Here is a 22,679-nt window from a genome sequence, read left to right on the forward strand (position 1 = left end):
TCTGGGATATCCCTCCCAGTTTCTGAGGCCCCTAAGAATCCATCACCCCAATCCCTGCCTCTGGTCATCATCCCCCACTGAGCTGTGTAGATGGCTCAGGGGACAGCCTGCCTGGATGACCCTGACCATGAAGTCCTCTGCAGATCCGAGGGACCCTGAAGAGCTGGACGAAGCTGTGGTGTGTGCTGAAGCCAGGCGTGCTGCTCATCTACAAGACGCCAAAGGTGGGCCAGTGGGTGGGCACGGTGCTGCTGCACTGCTGTGAGCTTATCGAGCGCCCCTCCAAGAAGGACGGCTTCTGCTTCAAGCTCTTCCACCCGCTGGACCAGTCCGTGTGGGCTGTAAAGGTGAGCTGGTCAACAGGGCACCCGGGGGTGGATTCAGGGAGATTGGTGGCTCCTCCTGGGACACAGTCCTGGCAAGGGATCCCCTGAGGGGTGGGTGTCCCGGATGGGCTACAGGGGTAGGGGTGGTAAGGATGGTGCATGCTAGGCCCCTCATGCTGTCTGGAAGGGAGGAAGGGACCATCCTGGCTCAGACTTCATCCCTCATCACCAAGACTTCTCGGTCAGGACTGATTGGGACAAGAATGGGTCCCCAAGGAAAACCTGGTCACATTTGGGTTTCAGAGAAATGACAAAATTTATGTTTTGTTTGGATTTGGGGACGAGAGTGAGAGAAGGTCTCATATGTAGCCTTGATAGGCCTGGAACTTACTACATATGTAGACCAGGCTATTCTCAAACTCAGAGATCCACCTCTCTTTGCCTCCTGAGTGCTGGGATTAAAGGAATGCACTGCCTCACCAGCTTGGGTTTTTTGTTGTTGCTTTTGTTGTTTTGTTTTGTTTTGAGACGGAGTTTCTCCTACTCTGTGTCCCATACTGACTTCAGAACTTACTCTGCGGCTCAGACTAGCCCAGAACTTGTGGCAATCCTCCTGCCTCACCCTCTCAACTGCTGAAATCACAAGTATTAAACTACCATGTCTAGCTTCTGTTTGTTTAAAAATTACTATTCCCCTCATTTTATGAATTACAGATGAATAAACCCATTGTGGATTAAAAATATTACACCCCCAAAATACATTAACATGCCTGATCTGGCACAGGCACAACCCCCTTCACGTGGGGAGAGGAGGGTCAGAGGTTCAAAGCCATCTTCAGCTACAGAATTCCAGGCCAGCTTAGGCTGCAGAGTGAGACTGGTCCTGTCTCAAAATAAACAATAAGAACAAGAACTGAAAAGCCAAAATGGAGGAAAAAATGAAACTGTTTTATATGAAAATTCTGACTGTATAAATTTATTCCAGCCTGGCCTGATGGGTCACATCTTTAATCCTAGCGTTACAGAAACCGAGGCAGAGGCAGAGAGATCTCTATGAGTTTAAGGTCTCGCCTGATCTACATAGCAAGTTACAGGCCATCCACAGCCGCACAGTGAGACCTTGTCTCAAAAGCAGTGCAAAACACATTTATTCCAAATACAAGACAGATTTACTTACACTAAACAGCCCTTTGCTGTTGCTCTGATATTCAAATTCAACTGCGAGTCCAGGATTTGCCTTTGCTGCTTCTGGCCACCACAGTCAGGAAGCTGAGCTGAAAGAGAGGCATCGGTCAGAAGGAGAGTGGGGGGGTCCCCACCCACCCCACCCACCCCCCTTCCTCAGCCTTCCTGGCCCAGTGCCTGACCCTGCAGCTCTCTGCCTCTCCAGGGCCCCAAAGGTGAGAGTGTGGGCTCCATCACCCAGCCCCTCCCCAGCAGCTACCTGATCTTCAGAGCCGCCTCGGAATCAGACGGTGAGTGCCATCTGCCCTGTTTCTGCCTCCCCGGGTCCCCTGAAATCAGTCCTCTTGGGGGCCACAGCTAAGGCAGGGACCCTCAGCTACCCAAAGACAGAGACTGAGCCTACAATGTTACCCTTCTCTCAGCTGAGCCTCAGTTTACACATAGATTAAATGGTATTAGCTGTGCCTGTCACCCCAGTGCTATGGGAATCCCAGGGCTGTATGGAGCCAATCAGGTGACAGTTGTGAGTGCCACCAACTACTTCATTTTTAAAAGATGGGGAAGCAAAGCCGCAGGCAACCCAGAGGTGATCTGGCAAGAATGCGTTATAGGTACTAATGTGGGCTTCCCAGTCCCAGATTCTCTCAACTAATAACAGACTCAAAGCAACACCCTATCATCACTATAACTAGGAGCCCTTCAGGTGACCATCTCTAGCTAAGGGGAGTCTCAGGGCAAGCACCCCTGCTGAGGTCCAAGGCTGTGAGAACTGGGGTCCAGTTGTCCAGGCTTGGCATACTGCAGATAACATAACTGCTGGTGCTGTGGTGCCCCCTGGTGGTCAACTGTTATAGCCGGACTCCCATGCTGTTTTGGATGCTTTTTTTGTTTGTTTTTGTTTTTGTTTTTTGAGACAAGGGTTCTCTGTGTTAGCCTTAGCTGTACTGGACTCGCTTTGTAGACCAGGCTGGCCTCGAACTCACAGCGATCCACCTGCCTCTGCCTTCCGAGTGCTGGGATTAAAGGTGTGCACCACCATGCCTGGCCTTGAATGGTTTTTGTATTGTTCTTTACCCACTCTGTCATTGGTCCTGCTGGTCTTTGGGGGTGAACAGACAACCTATGCCCTCACAAAACCTGTACACCTTCAGGGTCTGTGACCAGTGAGCCAGAAACAAGATGACATGTCTTCTCTGAAGCCCTGGTTGTCAGGGGCCACAGTCAAGAAAGACTGTTATCTGCAACCCCATGCCTATAAGGATGGGCATGCAACCTCGTGCCTATAAGGAGGCAGAGGCTTTCAAACAGGTTTCAAAGGCCTTGTAAAACTCAAGATGCCAAGCCTTTTGTAGAAGCCACAAAATGCACACTTGGGCCCTAAGTCCAATTCCACAGTGATCTCCCAAGCTCTCATCCTGGCAATCCCACAGTCATCTCCCCAGCTCTCACCCTGAGTTGTATAACCTCCCATGACCCCTCACTCTCCCTACAAATACCCAGTGCCACAGGTGAGCACTAGCTCAAACCAAGTGTACAGTGAGCCCAGCAGGACCTCAGACAACCCTCAGCAGAAAGGCAGCTCCAGGGTACCAGGAGGGCCATCCAGGTGGGTGCCCTGAGCTTCCCAATGTAGCCCCCAGGGGCTCTCCAACAAAAGGCTCTGTAGCTTTAAGTTAGGGAAAGCTTCCTTCATCTTGCCTTAAGCCAGGACCACCCTCACGCGTGAGTCCCTCAGACACTGTGTGGTGTCATTTATAGATGACTTCAGACATGGAGAGGATGGGAGCACTGCTATTAGTAATCATGGTGGGACATCGGTGTCGCCTGCATGGGTTCCTCTTCCCGTAGCTCTTAACACCCTCTATCACCACACACACACACACACACACACACACACACACACACACACACACACTGAGAACAGTGGTAAGATGCTGGTCTAACGCAAGCCCTGCACACATGCCCACTGTCGTGAAGAAAGCAGGACTTCAGGGACAAAGCACAGGCCCTGCCCTGCCTGTCACCCTGCTTTCCCACAGCCCTAAGCTGTCTTTTGTTGCCTCTTGAAGGTACCTGGCCAGTGGCTCCTCACTACCGTGTAAGACCCGTGCCCAGCCTCTGCCCTCAGTCACACAGGATCCCTGATGTCAGTCTCAACGCTCTGTCATTCCCAAGGGCATACACATGTGTGTACGGTCCCCAGAGCTGTTGGCTCAGAGCCCGAGGCCTGGCAGCCCCAACAAGCTGGACTCAGCCACGCATTCTCAATAATCAATCAAACAGCAAGTAACAGTGAAAAGCAGAGGAAGGAGATTTATTCAGTGTGGACACATTGTGAAGAGCAACAGAGATTCCCCTCAGCCTATTTTGGGGGGTCTGGACATGAAAGGCTCAGGCTTAAACAGAAGGCAGGAGGAGTGCATCGCTAAGCAGCCCTGGTCAAGGTGTGGTCCTGCCCATCACTGACCCATTACGGTCTCAGCTCCAGTGTCTCCTGCGAGGTGGTCTGACAAGTTCTCAGGACTCTGTGAGGTCTCTGGGAGATAAGCTGCCCCAAGCTTCCGCCTTTCACTCCCCAGCGTGAGACCCCTGGGGCAGTTCCAGTGCCTTGGGATCCATTGTTTCTTTTCAATAGTCTGATGGGCAAAAGGAGGACACACCTATCTCTTTAATATATATATTCACTCCTGCCAGGATGGCTGTGTGTAAAGCTGGGGTCTGTGGGGAGGCAGATCTTTAACTAGACCCTAGCAGGGTGGAGTGAAGAATGGAACCAGAAGTTGGAGATTGGTTTCCGAAGGCTATTTCGGACAATAGACAGATAGAGCAAGGTTCCTTGGTGGGGAAGTAGAGGGGAGGCCGCCCCACCAGACTCACTCTTGTGTCCCCACCCCCACCCCACCCCCAGGCCGCTGCTGGCTAGATGCTCTGGAGCTGGCCCTGCGCTGCTCCAGCCTGCTGCGACTGAGCACATGCAAGCAGGGCCGAGATGGGGAGCAGGGGTCCTCGCCTGATGCCTCACCCTCTTCTCTCTATGGGCTGCCCACTTCAGCCACCATCCCAGACCAAGACTTGTTCCCGTGAGTGAGCTAGGTGACGGGGGGGGGGGGGGGTTGTCTGCATGGTGTCCCCATAAGCAGCAGGAAGGGGACCAACTGGGGTGGCAGACTTGTTTTCTCCTGTGGATACCGGTCTTTACGTCCTTATTGATAAAAAAACAAGAGGAATAGCACGAATGTGGGTCACTCAGTATAAGGCACTATGTGACGTCCCTGCAGTGAAAGAGGCCAGCTATCCAGGTGGGTGTCCAAGTTCCTGGGTGTCTCCTGGAGTTGGGGGCCCATGGGCACCTCCTCTCTCCAGGCTGAATGGGTCTGCCTTGGAGAACCACCTGGAGAATGATGCGTTCTCAGACAAGTCGGAGCGAGAGAATGCTGAAGACTCCGATGCCGAGACCCAGGATCACAGCCGCAAGACTAACGAGAGTGGGAGTGACCCGCTGGACAGCCCTGCTGGGCCACGGAGGGGAACTACCTATGTGGAGCAGGTCCAGGAGGAGCTGGGAGAGGTGAGAGCGACTGTCAACTGAGAGTGGAAACAGGGCACCACAGGGCTAGGGCTGAAACCTCCACCCTCTCGTCACTCAGCGTGTGGCCAGCGGCTGTCTGTGAGTGGACATCTCTGAGTGAGCATGCCTGCTCAACGCTGCCCTGCCCACCTCGCATGAGATGCAGGGGTGGCGTGAGGGTTCAGCCCCAAACAGTTTCCCTGGGCTGGGGTGGACTGTGGCCAGAGGACAGGCAGCTCAGGAAAGATCCCAGCTTTGCCTGGGCAGATGGCAAATCCCTGTACACACTGGGGACATGTACACACCTAGCATCACCCTGCCCCTGGGAGACTGTCCGACAATCTTGGGCACCTCACCCCAGTCAGGCACCTGTGTTGTCGTCTGCATGTTGAGTGTCCTCCAAAGGCCAAGTGTGGACTGCCTGGTCCCCACCTTGTCACAGCTAGACAGTGGTAGAACCGTAGGGAGGTGGGGCCTAGTGGGAGGAAGTTGAGCCTCTGGGGGCGTGGCCTCATAGGGCATGACCTCAGAGAGGTCTATGTCTTGACCATGAGCACTTGTGCTGCCAAGTGCTTCTACCTCCATGATAGTCTGCCTCTCCAGAGGCCCAAAGCAATGAAGCCCACCAGTCTTATGCCAAACCCTCCTTTGTTGAGCAAGCTTTTGTTTCATCTGAGGCTGGCCTGTGTAGCCATGATTGGCCAAGAACTGATTTTAGCTGAACCTGGCTCCAATTACCAATCCTTGTCAGCCTCCTTATCGCTGAAATTAGCCCAAACCTTTCCTTATTTTATCTTGACTGTCTTATAGTAGCAGAACGCTGCCTAGCACACCTACAAACAGTGGACCCAGGAAACCAGATTCCTGTACTGGAACTGCTAGAGAAAAGAGGAGTGGTTGGCTCAGGGTTTTGGATCAGGCAGCCCCGTGGATTTGGCCTTGGCTGAGGTTCTTGTGGGTGTGCCGTGTAGAGGACGGCACCATGACAGTTTGTACATGTGAGAGGGAAAGCCAGGGCACCGGAATAAAGCTGGGCTTGTTCCCAGACCCGCTAAGGACAAGGACAGTGGCACCAGTTCCACCAAGGAACCCTCTCATTCCCAAGCCTAGGTGGTGGCACCCATTCCACTGAGGAACCGGCCCACCCCCAAGCCGAGCATGGGCAGTGACACCCGTTCACACAGAGTGGACACACATCCAATGGGCAAAGGCCAGGTGTGCTGTCCTGGAGCCCTGTCCCTCAGCTCTCTTGGGCAGCCCAGTTCGTGAGGCCTGACCATGTCCCTCTGCTGCAGCTGGACGAGACCTCCCAGGTGGAAACAGTGTCAGAGGAAAACAAGAGCCTGATGTGGGTGCTGCTGCGACAGCTGCGGCCCGGCATGGACCTGTCACGTGTGGTGCTACCCACCTTCGTGTTAGAGCCTCGTTCCTTCCTCAGCAAGCTCTCTGATTACTACTACCATGGGGACCTGCTCTCCAGGTGCACCGGCAGCGGGAGGGGGCCCCACAGCCCTTATGGACTGCAGAGGGAGGGGGTAGGTGGAGTGAGGAAAAGGGAAGTGGAGGCATGAGCATCCAGGGCTCTTCCTAGAGCTGAGGGCACCCCAGCAGCCTGGGGCGTGCAGAGCCCTCTCTGCCCTAGGGTGGAGTTGGCCTCAGCACTTTTTAGCTATGAGGCAAACCCACTTCGCCTACTTCTGGCCTACCTAGAAGAATGGAACGGGGTGTCCAAGTTGTCTGGGAGGAGGCTGCCTTTTTCAGCCAAGTGGGTGGAGGTTGGGATGGTTAGAGAAAGGGGTGAGTGCTGGGGAGGGTAGCCCGGAACTCAAACCTGAATTCAGAGCTCTCCACCCCAATACAGGGCAGTGGCAGAGGAGGACCCCTACCGCCGCATCAAGCTTGTGCTACGGTGGTACCTGTCTGGCTTCTACAAGAAGCCCAAGGTGAGAGGGACTTGCAGGAAGGGCGGGTTCTCAGCCAGGGGACTGTCAACCCACCGCGAGTGAGACCAACTGTCTCCTCTATGGCCTGAAAGAGTATCAGCCATCTCCACCATGGCCCCAGATCCTCTGGACTTCTCAAGCTCAGCTTCCAGGGCTGGTCCCCGTCACCTCAACCCTTTCTCAGTCTTCAAGGAAACAGCCTTGGGCTGTATGACAGGTGCCACCACACACAGTGGAGTCAGGAAAGGAATATTTGACTCCAAGCTTCAAGGTACTTTTGGGATCTGGGTTATCCTCATCTTTTGTCATGGAACACACACACACACGCACACACACACACACACACACACACACACACGTGGTGGCTTACACCTATAATGCTGGCACTCGGGAGGCAGAGCCAGGAAGAGGTCAGTGAGTTTGGTTCTGGTTCTGCCTCTCACTGTATAGATAAAAGGCCCAGAGAGAAGAGACCAGAGTCATCCAGTAGCTGCGGTAGACCAAGGTCTCCTGGAAGCCTGGCACCTCCCCAAGCTTAGCTTTGACTCAGCTTTGCATGGTCTGTGTCCCAGTCCAGGGACAGTCAGATCTACTTGGGGCCTCAGTAGAAGATAGGAAATCCTGAGGCAGCCCTCCAACTGTAAGCCACGAGCAAAAAAATAGTCTCCCCAAAGCAAAAGAAGGGTGCTAACCGTGAGCCAGAACCCCTTCTAGAGGCAGGAGCAACCACTACACCGTCTCATCTGCACCTCGCCACATCCGGAGCCCCAGAAATGGCTCTCTCCTCCTGCTCCCTCCAGCATGCCTTTGTACTCCCCACAGGGCATCAAGAAACCCTATAACCCCATCCTGGGGGAGACCTTTCGCTGCCGCTGGCTGCACCCTCAGACCAACAGCCACACCTTCTACATAGCTGAACAGGCAAGACCCCACCACTGCCCAGCCTGGCCTTCAGCTCAGCCTGTGCAGTGGGTGGTGGGCGGGCGGTGGGCGGGAGCTTGTGGGACTGAGGGTGGGGTTTTGAGTGGCCTGCACCCTGCTGTGGGACAGGCTCCACACTGAGTCACCATTCATGGAGAGTCTCCAAGAAGGGCAGGCACAGTGCTGTGGCAGGAAGTCACCTGCCACAGAAAGGAGCCTGACTTCCCAGTGTGTGGGGGTGGAGGTGGGGCATCCTCTGATGACTCAGAAACTGGAACAGCTTCCCAGACACTTGGGTTCAGGCCCTGCCCCAGTACTTTTAGGAATGTGTCCCTCACCTCATACTTGCTCCTGGGACCCAGAGGAATGAATGTCCTTTCTGGGACTGTTGTTTCTGAAGCCATCTCCAGAACCACCTCTCCCCGCCCAGGTGTCCCACCATCCTCCCGTGTCCGCCTTCTATGTCAGCAACCAGAAAGACGGCTTCTGCATGAGCGGCAGCATCACGGCAAAGTCTAGGTTCTATGGTGAGGAGGCTGGGGGGGGGGGTGCGGGGGGAGTGCAGTCCTGGTCCTTGCAACAGTGGGGAGGGGGGGTACTTCACTCCAGAAGCCAGTGGATATCCACCTCGAAAAAACGAAAACAGAAACAAGAGCCAGAGGAGCCTAGAACCCCAGTGATGGGACCATGGGGGGCAGGGGTGGCCCCAACTCTGCTGAGAACAGCCATCTGTAGGGAAGCCAGGAAACAAAGGAGAAGCCTGCAGGGGAGGACTTCTCCAACAGAACTGCTTGGCTCCATAGCCATGTGGCTGTTTGTACTGATTAAAAGGGGGCCTGGCTGCAGATAAAGTGAAAAGTGCACACCTAGTATGCAGAGGCCCTGGGTTCTATCCCCAGCAGTGAACATGGGTGATGATGGATGTATGACAGATAGACAGACAGACAAAAGGGTAGGTAGGGAGATGGATATCGAGGTAGATAAAAAGTCAGAAAGTCGATAGATAGGTAGATGATAGACGGAAAGTAGAGAGATAGGTAAGAGGTAGATAGAAGATAGGTCGGTGGGTGGAAGTCAAAGATAGATAGATAGATAGATAGATAGATAGACAGATAGATAGACAGATAGATAATGAATAGGTGGATAGAAGGCAGAAAGACAGGTACTAGGTGAGAAAGTAGGTATATGGAAGTGAAAACACAGTGTCCTATTATATAGGTTCCATCAAGTGTTTTGGTGGCAGGCTGGTGGCAGGCACTTGAGTGTCCTTAGCAGGCTGGAGCAGCTTGTGATCACAGGCTATGCTCTGTCCTGTGCTGCTCTGAGCCTGGGAATGAATGACTCAGTGCCCAGGAGCCTCACCAGCGCCTTGTGTGCAGCTGTGTGCTCAGAGTCTCTGTGTGCCCAGTAGAAGCATGTGGCACCTGCACCCAGGTTCCGTTCGCCTTTCCTACCTATGCTCTGGCCTTAGGCTGGCTTCAAAAGGTCCATAGTCTCCTCCCTGAAACTCCCTGCCGGAGTAACTGAGATAGGCCACTAGTATGCTGCAGGTGAGATGATTTCTCAGGATGCGTAGCAGGTGCAAACTGAACAGAGGTGTTATGATACCCAAGGCTGGAGGTTGTGTGTCTCTGCCTCAGTGCCCCAGCTGGAGGCACTGGGAACTCTGGGATATGTTAGAAGGGCACTAAGACCCTGGGTTCCAGTACCAGCTAAGGGTCTGTGCCCTTAACAGCCTATGCCCTGTCCTTGCAGGGAACTCACTGTCAGCACTTCTGGATGGCAAGGCCAAGCTCATCTTCCTGAACCGCAAGGAGGAGTACACCCTCACCATGCCCTATGCCCACTGCCGAGGTAAATGATCGTGTCATGCCATGCTCCCCCATGATAGCCCAGGCTAGCCCTCAGTCATGGCACAGAGTGCTGTATTAGCTACTTTTCTTGTTGCTGTGACATGAAAGAGGCAACTAAGAACAGAAGAGTTTGTTTGGGATCACAGTGTGAGTTTACCGTTCACTGTGGAGAGGTAGGTGACACCGTGGGCCACAGTCAGGAAACAAGAGATGAACACTGCTGCTCAGCCAATTCCTCTTTTTTCTTCAGCCAAGGACCCCACGGATGTGCCATATGCAGGGTGGGTCTTCCTTCCTCTGTTAAACTTCCTCCGGACACACCCTCCCTGGTGATTCCAGATTCAGGTGGAGTTGAGAATCAAGCTCAACCCTAGCAGATGCTAACACTCAGGTGTTTGCGTGCTTGAAGATGCCCTGACTTCGTAGGTGATTTCAGAGCTGGGTCTTTACCTCAAAGCTTCTCTTTGATCTCACCTCTGGCTCCTGTTGTATTAGTGATCAGTCTCAGCTACTGAAGAGGCTAAGGCAGGAGGATTGAACCTGCAGGGCCTGCCTGGGCTGCAGAGTGAGTTCAAGGCCATCCTGGATAATTTAGTAAATCAATGTCTTGGAATTAAAAGATAGGAAAGTAGCTGGAGCCACAGTTCAGTGGTAAAACACTTGCCTAGTGTGTATCAAGCCCTGGGTTCAATCCCAGCACCACGTGTGTGTGTGCACATGTGTGCTTACACACATGCATGCACATGCACACATGCACAAACATGTGCCCTCCAAACCAGTCATGCAGAATTATAATTTCTGTAGAGCCCTACCCACCTCTAGCCTATGTCACAGGCCACTTCCATAGGAATCCCAGATTAAGACTTAATTTTTAGCTAAAGTCCACAGTTTCTTTCAAGGCCCACTCTTTGTGTATAGGCTATGAGTTTTAAGAATAGTGACATAGTTACCACTGTAAGGTCAAACAGAAGAGCTTCTCCACCCTAAAAATCACTCTGGTAGGCCTAAGGCTCAGCGGTAGAGCGCCTCCTGAGCATGCTAAAAAAAAAAATCCATCCTAAACCTGATGTGGTGGTTCATACCTTTAATCCCACACTTGGGAGATCATTATGATTTCGAGGCCAACCTAGTCTACAAAGTGAGTCTAGGACAGCCAAGGCTACACAGAGAAACCCTGTCTTGAAAAACCAAAAAAGAAAAGAAAAGACAGGAAACAAATATATATATATATATATATATATATATATATATATATATATATATATATATTTGTCGTTGTTGTTCATGGATGACCCTGGGGTCTAAGGTCTAGAGATCAGAATATGTGAATGTCATGGGTCATAGAGTTTGAGGCCAACCTGGTCTACAGAGCTTATAGAGGGGGAAAAAACCTTGTCTCAAACAAACAAATAAAAAGGATAAATAAATGGTAAGGAAGAAGCCAAGGCCTTTAATCCCAATACTCGGGAGGCAGAGGCAATTGGATTGCTATGAGTTGGAGGCCAATCTGGACTACAAAGCAAGTCTAGGACAGCCAAGGCTAACACAGAGAGACTCTGTCTCAAAAAACCAAAAAAAAAAAAAAAAAAAAAAAAAAGAGGCCCAGGATGGGGAGAGGGCCGAAGATGGAGGCCACAGATATCTGTTGGGATCAAAGGCATGTGCTACCACGCCTGGCCAGAAGAGGGAGTGTTAAGGATCTGAGACCTCAGCAGGTCTTGGCCCTAGCAGCTGCCACAGATTTCCACACTACAGGGACTGATGTAAACTGCCCTGCGAAGGAAGCACTTGGAGCTCCAGCGGGTAGAGAAGACCCAGGAGCCAACAGTGGCTGCCTGGGGCCCTAGATGAGATGATGTAATTTGCTGGGAGCCTCTGCCAGCTCTATGAAGCGGGATGCTTCAGGGCCGTACAGGAGGTATCCGTTAAAACTCCCAGAGGCAGGCTGATAACATTGGTTCTTAGTGCTTCCTTGGCCATGGGAGGCCTTCTGCAGCAATCTCTTATGACAGCAGACGGTTTATAAGAGTCCCTGTAGTGTGGAAATCTCTGGCAGCTGCTAGGGCCAAGACCTGCCAAGATCTCAGATGCTTAAGACTGCCTCTTCCTCCATCTCATCTCTTCAGGCCTCTCCCTGTCTGTCTTCCCTAGCCTCTTCCTTACCATCTTTTTATTCTTTTTATTTGTTTGTTTGAGACGGGTTTCTTTGTGTAGACCTGGCTGTCTTGAAACTAGCTCTGAAGAACAGGCTGGCCTCTAAATCACAGAGATTCACCAGTCTCTGCCTCTCAAGTGTTGAGGTTAAAGGTGTGCGACACTACTGCCTGACTATGCTTTTTATTTTTATTTTATTTGTCTGTGTGTATTTGTATCATATGCTTACAGAGGCCAGAAGAAGGCGTAGGTCATCAGATTCCCCTAGAACTGAGCTTAGAAGATGGATGTGAGCTAGTAATCAGTTTCCAGCCCTCCGCAAGAGCAGCCAGTGCTCTTCACCTCTGAGCCAGCTCTCCAGCTCAGAGGTTTAGTCTGTTGTCATCACGGTGGGAAGCATGTTGGCATGCAGGCCGATGTGGTGCTGGAGACATAGCTGAGAGTTCCACACCTGGTCTGCAGAAAGAGTGACACTGGGCCTGGCTTGGGCATTTGAAACCCCAAAGCTCGCCTCTATGACACGCTTCCGACAATAAGGCCACACCTACTCTTTTTTTTTTTTTTAAGATTTATTTATTTGTTATGTTTATAATGTTTTGCCTGTGTGTACATCTCCACACCAGAAGATCTCAGTGTAGGTGGTTGTGAGCCACCATGTGGTTGCTGGGAATTGAACTCAGGACCTTTGGAAGAGCAGCCAGTGCTCTTAACCTCTGAGCCATCTCTCCAGCCCACTACACCTACTCTTAACAGGGCCACACCTCCTAATCCCTGTCAAGCATTCAAATATATAAGCCTATGGGGGTCATTTCTATTCAAACCACCACAACTAGGGTGGTGGTTTTTAAAATTAGATTGTTTTCCGTACGACTGGAAGAGAACTGAGGAAAAAGACGTACTAACTTTTCAGATGCACCCAGCACAGTCCTGAGAGACAGTGGGGAGCAAACACATTGGTATAGTCCTGGGGGGCAGTGGGAAAAAGACGCATATATTCTCTGGTTCCAGAGAGGGCACAGAACCCAGCCACAGGTGGTCACTGGTCAGGCACTGGGATTGGGGCTCCTGAAGGAGCTGACCCAGCGAAGGGTATGGCATCTCCAGACCAGAGCAGAGGCCCCTTCCGGGGACATAGTATTAAGGAACAGGCAGGCTCCCGGCTCCACCGCTACAAACCCCTTCACACAGCCTCCTTGCTTGCCTGCTGACACAGGCTTTTGGGGCTAGATGCCAACACCAGTTTCGTTTCAGGGATCCTGTACGGCACCATGACCATGGAGCTGGGGGGCAAAGTGACCATCGAGTGTGAGAAGAACAACCTCCAGGCTGAACTGGACTTCAAGCTCAAGGTAATGTGTGCGGCTTGTGGGAGACAGTGCATGGAGCTCAGGTGGGGAGGGCTGATCCCTTCCTTCTGCACCAGGAGAGGTGCCCCAAACAAGTACACCTTGGGGGTAGAGTTCTTTGCATCCGCATAGGACAGACAGGCCCAGAGAGAGAAAGAGGTTGCTCACAGGCCACACACACAGCAAAGCCTGCAAGTCTAAGTCCCATTGTCTTAATGGTGGCAGACTCTATAGATTGGAGTCAAGACCGAGGCATTGGAGTGAGGGCATCTTTTCCTATTAGTGAGCCTCGTCTAAGCCGTAGTCATGAGAGTGACCTCTCTGTACCTCTGAGGATGTGCCGCTGGGTAGGACCCTCCTCCTCCCCACTCATCGGGCATCTGTCTGTTCTTGCAGCCTTTCTTTGGGAGCAGTAACAGCATTAACCAGATCTCTGGGAAGATCATGTCAGGGGAGGAGGTCCTGGCACGCCTCACTGGACACTGGGTAAGATGCCATCCCACGGGGCAAGCATGACTGGGCCCTCAGGTGGTCACCAACCGGGCCAGCAGCTCTGATGCTGCTGTGCTGTCGGGACAGGATAAAGATGTGTTTATCAAGGAAGAGGGCAGTGGAGGAACCGAGCTCTTCTGGACTCCGAGTGAGGAGGTCCGCAGGCAGCGGCTGAAGCGGCACACGGTGCTGTTGGAGGAGCAGAGTGAGCTGGAGTCCGAGAGGTGAGGCCCTGCCGACCACAGACTGTGTTAGCCTAGTAGAGAGTTGTCAGGGTCGCAATGCTGGTTACACCATCCAGGATGTCTTCGGCAAGGACAGCCCCAGAATAGGCCCCTCGTGCCAGATCGCCTGTTTGCTGGGGACAGCTGGAGGGATAGGGCCCCCTCATTGCCAACAAGGGAGTCCCTGCAGGTGGTAGGTGGGACCCCAGTTTAGGAAAAATACAGCTCATACTGTGGAATCAAAACCCAGGAGACAGCTGGGCAAAGAGGCGCACGCTTTTAATCCCAGCACTCAGGAGGCAGAGGCAGGCAGATCGCTGTGAGTTCGAGGCCAGCCTGGTCTATAAAGTGAGTCTAGGACAGCCAAGGCTACACAGAAAAATCCTGTCTCAAAAAAAAGAAAGAAAGAGAAAGAAAGAAAGAAAGACAGAAAGAAAGAAAGAAGGAAAGAAATAAAGAAAGAAAGAAAGAAGAAAAAGAAAAGAAAAGGAGACACAAAAAAAGAAAAGAAAAGGAGACACAGGCTTTCTGGAAGATAGCCAGGCCCCTGCCACTGCAGGCATCCAAGCAGAGAGCATGCTAAGGCTCCTCCTGATGTAGAGGAGACTGGTTCCGAGCTACCAATGAAAGGAGCCACCCTGCTCTGAGCTCATGTTAGGTTGGTTCTCTGGCCTGCAGGCTCTGGCAACACGTCACCAGAGCCATCCGTGAGGGTGACCAGCACAAAGCCACACAGGAGAAGTCTGTGCTGGAAGAGGCGCAGCGGCAGCGTGCCCGTGAGCACCAGCAGAGCCTCACTCCATGGAAGCCACGGTTGTTCCACCTGGACCCACTCACCCAGGAATGGCGCTATCGCTATGAGGAGTGAGTGGCAGGTGGCCCTGGGGTCTGTGCCGTGGGGCTGGAGCTTGCAGGTGGGACTCCATTGTGGCTGTCAGGACTTGGGGAGGTCATGGGGTCTCCGATCTCCTCTCTCTGCCTTCCGTAGCACCTTATGGATAAGGAGGGATGGTCAGATAGACCCCCCCTAAACCTTCCTTGTAGCCCCTGGACAGTGGTCAACCCCTGAGTCATTATGGGAGGTTGAGGTCTAGGCTAGGATTGAACCCTCTCCCATAAGGGTCAACACTTCTCCTGATGGATTCCATCTGGACCCTCTAGCCACAGTCCCTGGGACCCCCTGAAGGACATCGTCCAATATGAGCAAGATGGGATTCTTCACACTCTACAGAGGGAGACTGTGTCTGGCCAGACAACCTTCCTGGGGAGCCCAGGGTCTAGGCACAAGGTCAGTACCCCTCACCAAGGCTCCAGCCCAGGCTCTATCTCACCTACAGGTATGGCCACCACTGAGGCCCTCCCTCCCTCCCTCCACCTGGCCGCTTGGCCCTCCTTTCTCAGTGCCTGTCTCTATGATATCTCAAACCCTACCTTGTAGTGGGGCTTCACTGATGCCAGGCTCCTCCCCATTGCTCCTTCTTCCTTTCCAGTGGGGGACCCAAGATGCAGAATACTTGGTTCATGGGCACCCTTGGGCCTCACAGTTCCAGACTTTATGCCATCCTGTTACCTCCTAAAGTCACTTTGTCCTGTTCTATAGCTAAAGAAACCCAGGCTCAGGCTATCCCAGGGAGAAAAGGAGAAACTGTCTATACATGCCTAGGGCCTGGGAAAGGCAGGAGGGATATCCAAGGGTTGAGGGGAGCTCTGGAAGATGCCTTTATATAAGGTGGGGCCATGAATAGCTCCACCACATGGTCCTAGCCTCATGCCCTGGGTTCCAGGTATGAATAGCATTGGCCATGTGCCAACCCAGTGATCAGACCATGCAGAGCTGGCTGGCTCTCATTCTTGCAGAGGCCAACGGTTTTATGTTCCTGAGGGGAAACTGAGACCCCAGAGATGGAATGGCTGAAGTTCATGCCAGGTGGAGATTCAAACCCCTGTTTCCAACCACAAAACCATCAGACCAGTCCTCCATACACTGCCCTACTCTATTGCATCCTGACATTAACAGGCCACCATATCCCCAAAGGGCCCAGGGGAGGGGAACCTAGATACAGTAACTCCATCTCTTTACAGGGGTCTGGCTCTGACCGGAGGCTCCGCAAAGCCAGTGACCAGCCCTCTGGAAATAGCCAGGTCACCGAGAGCAGCGGCTCCACACCTGAGTCCTGCCCGGACCTCTCTGACGAGGACTTTGTTCCTGGTAAGTGGCTCCCGTGGTTTCATGCATGCTAGGCAGGCCCTGGCCCTGGCTAGTGAACGCCTTGGACATTGACTAGCAGGGAGGGCGGGAGGAGAGGGCTGCAGAATGGGAAGGGCCAGGAAGCACCTTTCAGAGATGAGGATACGGCAGCAGGTATCCTTGTAGTCCATCTTTGCTCATCCTGCTCTGCCCTCTCCCTAAGAGATCTGCCTTCTCACGGGGAGGGGCAGCCAGGCCTGACGAAGGCTGTAGCCAGGATGTAAGGAAGAAAACAGAGTGCCAGGTGTGTGGCTCAGTGGTAGAATGCCTGTCTAGCACATATGAAGGCTTGGGTTCAGTCCCCAGCACAACATAAACCTGGCATGGTGGTACATGCCTGTAACCCAGCACTCCAGAGGTCGCACAGGAGATCAAAAGTCAAGGTCATCTTCGGCTACATAGTGAGTTCAAGGCCAGCCTAGTGTACGTGAAACCGACTCTTAAAAATGGAGAGTGGGGAAGAAGTGGTCCAAGGCTCGAATATCCCTGAACTGCAGGGATACTGTGAGAGCTTGGCTGGGCACGATCCATTGCCCAGCCCCTCACCCTGCCTCTGCTATGGTGGGACTCTTTGCTCCTTTGCTGTTAGGGAGCAATCTGTCTCCCCAACATTGCCCCCACCTCTGTAGTGGACCAGGTACATCTTGGCCACTCATCTCTAAGGCTTGCAGGCTAGCTGAGCCTGCATCCCCTTCTAACCTTTCCCTGCCTTTCTTTGTCTGTGGCTGGCTCCTGAGGGTTTCTCAGGTGGTAGACCAGGAGCTGGGTCAGCCAGGGCATCCCAGCTCACCAAGGTCTCTTTCTCCATGCTGTCTCCATCCTGGACATCCAGGTAGTGAGAGCCCATGTCCTCGGTGCAGACGAGAGGCACACCGGCTACTGATGCTGCAGGAGGCGGTGCTGTCCATTCGGGAAGCTCAGCAAGAGCTGCATAGGTAAGAACACAGGAGGTGGAGGGAGCTGCCAGCACCAGCGCAAGAGAGCACAGCCCTCATGCAGGAGCCATGTAAGCAGCTTAGGACCAGGGGAGCATCCCAGGTGCGTGAAAGCAGGGAGTAGCCAACCTCAGGCTCCCTGCAGCTCAGCAGCACCACTGCAAAGATGATCCTTAAGGCAAAGGGAGTGTCTGGGGAAAAAAAAAAGACATTGTGTGACCTCTGTGGGTGTGAACTTCTATCAGAACACAAATCATATGAGGGCGCCATATGCCAGGGGTGGGGGCGGGGGAGCAGAATGGGGAGGATGTGGAGAGCAAGCTTTGGGCCCATCCTCCAGACACCCCACAAGTGGCTGGCATGCATAGTACTTGACTCTGCGATTCCTTTCCAGCCCTTGCCAAGAGGAAATGAGTCAGAGCTGGGACACTGAGGAGGATGGGGACAGGAGTGGAGTGTGGCTCTGTACCTCCTGGGTCCAGGCAGGCTCCAGGCAGGCAGAGGTCTAGATACCTGACTGTGTTGGCTGAAGTCAATTGCTGTAGTTTTGGGAGCTGAGAAGTCTGCTGGCTAAAGGCCCTTGGTTGTGGGGGGGGTGGGGTGGGGTGGGGGTGGGGGGGTTGTGGCTGCAGTGGCTGGAGGAGGAGGAGGAAGAAGAAGAAGAGGAGAGGGAAGAGGAAGAGGAGGAGGAGGAGGAGGGACAAGACCCTAGGGCCAGAGAGCCTGGAGTGGGTCTGTGAAGCCAGAGGTAGTAACCTGGCCCCAGGAAAGGTGACGACTCTGCCAGCCTTGTAGCACCACCATGCCAGGTGCTGGTTTTTCTTGCTTTTCCACATTTAGACGTCTAAAAATAAAAGCCTCATTATTCACGGCTTGCAGGCAGAGGCAAGGGGGCTGCGAGATGAGTCAAACATGGCATCTCTCTTTTTCTGTGGACTGTACACACCTCATCGTGTGGTTTGCCTGCAGATGGCCATCAGTGGAGCCAGGAGTCTCAACACTTGCTAGCTTCCTTCACTTCCCCTGCTACAGTCACATAACCGTACACCTGCTAATGAGAGTGGGTGTTCTAGGGTCTCTGGAGTTCTGCTAATGTCACAGTGGGGAGCCCCAGACCCAGAAAGCTAACAAAGAACTGAGGAGGTGTGAAGTGGGCTGTGCCTGCTGAGGACAGAGCTCCCCTGAGGTACTTGCCCAGCTTTTTGGGTATCTTTAAGTCAATCCAGGTTCACGCCTCTAGCCGATGTCTCAACAATACAGTCACCTGTCTTTCAAGTTGTCCCTTTTCCAAGCCGTGGGGGCAGAGAAAGGGAAACCTGGTACCTCTTCCCCTCCCCCCCCCAAAAAAACACTGCTGTCAGCCAGGAAACAGAGAGAACGGACATCAGAGTCCAAGCTGGGTGGGTTTGTTCCTATGTCCCTGGTCAACACACAGCCGGGAAGTCAACAAGACACTGAGTGTATCATATTCTAGAGGCCAGAAATGCAAGATGGAAGTTTCAGCCTGGCTCTTCCCAGTGCCCTATCCTTGACCTGCAGACATGGCCATCCTCTGTGTGTCTCTGTCTTTGCCGCATCTCCTTCCCCCCCACCCCCCGCCCTTTAAGATCCCAGTCTTGAATAAGAGTCCACCCTAGTAAGCCTTTTAATATAGCCTCCTCTTCAGAGATCTTATCCCCAAATAGTCTGGGGATCAGGACCTCAACACGGGTTTGAGGAGGACACCATTCAGCCACCACCCCAGGGGTGTCAAAAAGAATGCAAGAGGCCTAGTCCCATAATTGATACCCAGGAAATACAGCCCAAGTTCTTACCCTGGGAGGGACCCCTCTCCCAAAGGAGCTCCCACCCACACTTATAGCCATGTTCCCAGCAGGCTGACACGGGGAGGTGGGTGGCCATGCTGGTGTTGACACAGCCTCTGCCCCTGTCATTGCAGGCACCTCTCAGCCATGTTGAGCTCCACAGTGCGTGCTGGGCAGGCGCCGGCCCCCAGCCTCCTGCAGAACCCCCGCTCCTGGTTCCTGCTCTGCATCTTCCTGACATGTCAGCTATTCATTAACTATATACTCAAATAAGAGCCCTTGGGATCAGCAAGGTGATGCCTGCAGAACTCCCTCCTAGGCACCCAGCACTTTACACCAGCCTGCAGAGGCAGTGAGGCCCACAGGCATGGCCACTGGACAGAAGGGTCCTCGTACAAGAGGATGACAGTGGGACCTGGGGCTGTGAGGGTGCTGTGACCCAGGTGTAGGACCCTCCAGGGAGCACTGGCCTCTCCTACAGGGCCCTCCACCTAGTACCGGCCTTAATGCTAAAGCCAAATGCAGTTTCTGCCCTGCAGTGTGCCCCTGGTCTTCTCACGTTGCCCCACCACCACAAGCCAGCCCCTCTTGCCATATGGCATCAGATCTGGGGGGGGGGGGGTCAGGAGAGCCTGTGCAAGCTTTGGACAGCACAGGAGAGAGCAAGGTTTCCAGGAGCAGCAGGAAGGAAGACTCCAGAATTTCCCAGGATTCTTTGGGTGGATGTTGAGTTCTGGACAGTTTGCCCACCTTGTGTTCACACAAGCATGGACGAGCTATAGCTGCTCTGGTGAGGACACTGGGACTTTCATCCTGTTATTAAGCTGTTTGGACAGAAGCCTGTTCAGGTAGTTACTGCACCCACATGTGGCCCACAGCCAGAGGAGTTCCCTGGCCAACTGCAGTGTGAGCTTGTAAGCAAGAGAAGTGCCCAGGGGGTGTCCCCAAAGGCCAGGGAGGCTCAAGCTTGCCACGTGCCCTGACCAATACAGTCTTCCCATTCCGTTGACATTCTGACTACAAATAATTGCAATATCCGAGGCAGCTGTGTGCAGTGACCAGCCTCTGCATCCGGCCCCTGACCCTATGTGGATGGCACTCTGTGCGGGCATGTGTGTGTGTGTGTGTGTGTGTGTGTGTGTGTGTGTGTGTGTGTGTGTGTGTTTGTGGGCACCTACACATACTCACATTCGGAGCCTTAATGCCTTGTTGGTGCCATCTCCACCATAACTGATCCTTTCATTTTCCAAGTTTTGTATCCATTTGTCTCTCTCCTTCCCCAACCTGGGGGTGTGTCTAATCCACGCCTTGAAATAAATGGAAATACATGTATATTCTCTTTTGCGGGGCCTGGGGAGGGAGAATTGTTTGGAAGAAGGAGGAACTTTTGGGGGAGATGGAAAATGAGTATAAGGGGGCTGTCTTGAGCTGGAGGTGCCAAGTGAGGGGGTCCAGAAGGTGGGGTGCAGGTTCACAGTGTGGAGTTGGAAGATGACCCACCTGGAGCTGTTGGGAGCTGGGTCCCATCAGTCAGGCACTGAGCAACTGTGGACATGGGATAAGTGCCTCCTACCAGGGCATTTCGGGGAGCTCCCAGGAAAAGGGTGGGACCTGTTTCTTTAAGTCACTGTAAAGGATGTGCTCACCCTGGGCAGGCCTGCTGTCAACAGCGCAGCCTTGATGAAATGATCAAGCTTCTGTATGCTGAGATAGCTCTGAGGCATCCAGAGTAGCCCACTGTATCTGACAACACAGCCTGCCCACCCGCAGCCACCTCAAAGGGAAGCTGTAGCTCCCTTAATGACACGTGGAAGATAATGGAGATCAGAGGGAATGAAGATGCCCAAGCAACACTCATGAAAGGGGACACCAAGGATGCCTCCCCCAACTCAGGTGAGGCAAAGAAGAGCCAAGTGGCTATACATCCACCTACACCAGGACTCCTAGGGGACCCTGCTCCTGGAGCCACCCTGGAGCATGGATGCCTGCTGGTGGCAAGGTTATAGCCCAGACATCTGTTTCCAGTGTGGACAGGAAGCCCTGAACCCCTCACCTTGTCTCCTGCACTTTGATCTCATGCAGAACTAGGTCCTGCCCCTCACAATGCCATCATACACCTAGAGTTTTAGAAATGCCCTCCTGAATTCTACTCTTTTTTTTTTTTCATAATAACAAACTGATTCAATAGGGGGGCTGTCATACCAAATTCAAGCCTTTTTAAAAACACACACACTGGGCTGGAGAGATGGCTCAGCAATTAAGAGTACTTGCTACTCTTGTGGGGGTGGGGAGGTAGCAGGGTTTCTCTGTATAGCCTTGGATGTCCTGGAACTCCAGCTGGCCTTGAACACATGAAGATCTGCCTGCCTCTGCCTTCTGAGTACTGGGATTAAAGGCACGTGCCACCATGCCTGCCTGACTCAGTGCTCTTACAGAGGACCCAAGTTCCATTCCCACCACCCACATGGCAGCTCACAACCATCTGTAACTCCAGTTCCAGGGGATCCAATCACACACATAAAAATAAATATTTTTAAAATGCACGTATTCAAAGAAATAAAATTATGATTTTCCACTTTTTATCTTGTATCTATTTACTTTTATTGTACAAATGTTTTGCCTTGGGTGTATGTCTGTTCACCATATGTGTACCTTGTCCTGGGGAGGTCAGAAGAAGGGTAGCAGATCCCCTGGAACAGGAGTTACAAGTGGCTGCGAGCCGCTATGTGGATGCTGAGAGTTGTACCCGAGTCTTCCAGTGCTCTTAACCAGTGATCTCTCCAGCCCCTTGATTTCTGTTCTGATGACCAGACTCTTGAGCTAAACATTCAGTGGGGAAGGGACAGCCTCTTTAACAGATGACTCTGAGAAAAGGAAATCTGTGTGGGAAAGAGTGAAGCTGGACCCTTCTGAATTCAAACCCAGCAAGATGGCGAATGCCTGCCATTCCTGCCCTAGAGATGTGAAAGGAGGAGGGTGTGAGCTACATACCGAGTTTTTAAGGCTATCCTGAGCTACGTGAGACCCTATCTCAGCCTCTAAAATGCTAGGATTACAGGCACACACCTCATGTCCAGCAGGACCAACAGGTGGCAGCGAGCACATGAGCATCACTAATCATGACAAAATGAAAGCAGAGAGAGACACATCACATCCATGAGGTCAGCTACTGATTTAAAGCAGAATAAAACCCAAACTTGGAAAACCAGAAGTGTTTGAGAGGATGTCGAGTAACTGTAACTTTACATACTGCTGGTGGGCACAGGAGTTGTACAGACGCCGTGGGCAATCACTTGAGTGTTCTTCAGAATATTACAAATAGCATCAATGGATCGAGCCACCTCACCTTCCGGTATATCCCTACAAGGCCTCAGAGCCATCTGCACAGTCTTGTTCTCAGGCATGTCATTTTCTCAACATCCCAAAGGTGGGAGCAGCCAAAGGTCCGTGAGTGGAAGAATCAGCTAACAAACACAGCATGCATATTCAATGGGATAGCACTTAGCCTTGAAAAGGACTGACACTCGACAGGATGGTGGTGGCCCAAGCCTTTAATCCCAGCACTTGAGAGGCAGAGGCAGGTGGATTCCTGTGAGTTCGAGGCCAGTCTGGTCTACAGTGTGAGTCTAGGACAGCCAAGGCTACAAAGAGAAACCCTGTCTCGGAAAAAAAAAAAGGG

The 22,679-nt window shown here is 52.7% G+C and overlaps 1 protein-coding gene across 1 annotated transcript in view; it reads left to right on the forward strand.

Annotated features, from left to right (window-relative positions):
• OSBPL5 (oxysterol binding protein like 5) overlaps window positions 1-20,332 on the forward strand; it is a 54,329-nt gene extending 33,997 nt beyond the window's left edge. The window contains exons 6-22 of the mRNA XM_084770343.1: window positions 144-347; window positions 1,717-1,801; window positions 4,420-4,591; window positions 4,875-5,079; window positions 6,375-6,559; window positions 6,941-7,022; window positions 7,845-7,943; window positions 8,374-8,470; window positions 9,699-9,797; window positions 13,202-13,299; window positions 13,693-13,782; window positions 13,876-14,012; window positions 14,691-14,876; window positions 15,174-15,300; window positions 16,095-16,221; window positions 17,093-17,195; window positions 19,135-20,332. Coding sequence (XP_084626469.1) covers window positions 144-347; window positions 1,717-1,801; window positions 4,420-4,591; window positions 4,875-5,079; window positions 6,375-6,559; window positions 6,941-7,022; window positions 7,845-7,943; window positions 8,374-8,470; window positions 9,699-9,797; window positions 13,202-13,299; window positions 13,693-13,782; window positions 13,876-14,012; window positions 14,691-14,876; window positions 15,174-15,300; window positions 16,095-16,221; window positions 17,093-17,195; window positions 19,135-19,273 — 2,235 coding nt within the window. The 3' untranslated portion in view covers window positions 19,274-20,332. The remainder of the gene's footprint in view (window positions 1-143; window positions 348-1,716; window positions 1,802-4,419; window positions 4,592-4,874; window positions 5,080-6,374; window positions 6,560-6,940; window positions 7,023-7,844; window positions 7,944-8,373; window positions 8,471-9,698; window positions 9,798-13,201; window positions 13,300-13,692; window positions 13,783-13,875; window positions 14,013-14,690; window positions 14,877-15,173; window positions 15,301-16,094; window positions 16,222-17,092; window positions 17,196-19,134) is intronic.
• The last annotated feature ends 2,347 nt before the right edge of the window (window positions 20,333-22,679 follow it).

The sequence above is a fragment of the Acomys minous genome (genome assembly GCF_964271855.1).
Source record: "Acomys minous genome assembly, chromosome: 2".
Taxonomy (NCBI): Eukaryota; Metazoa; Chordata; class Mammalia; order Rodentia; family Muridae; genus Acomys; species Acomys minous.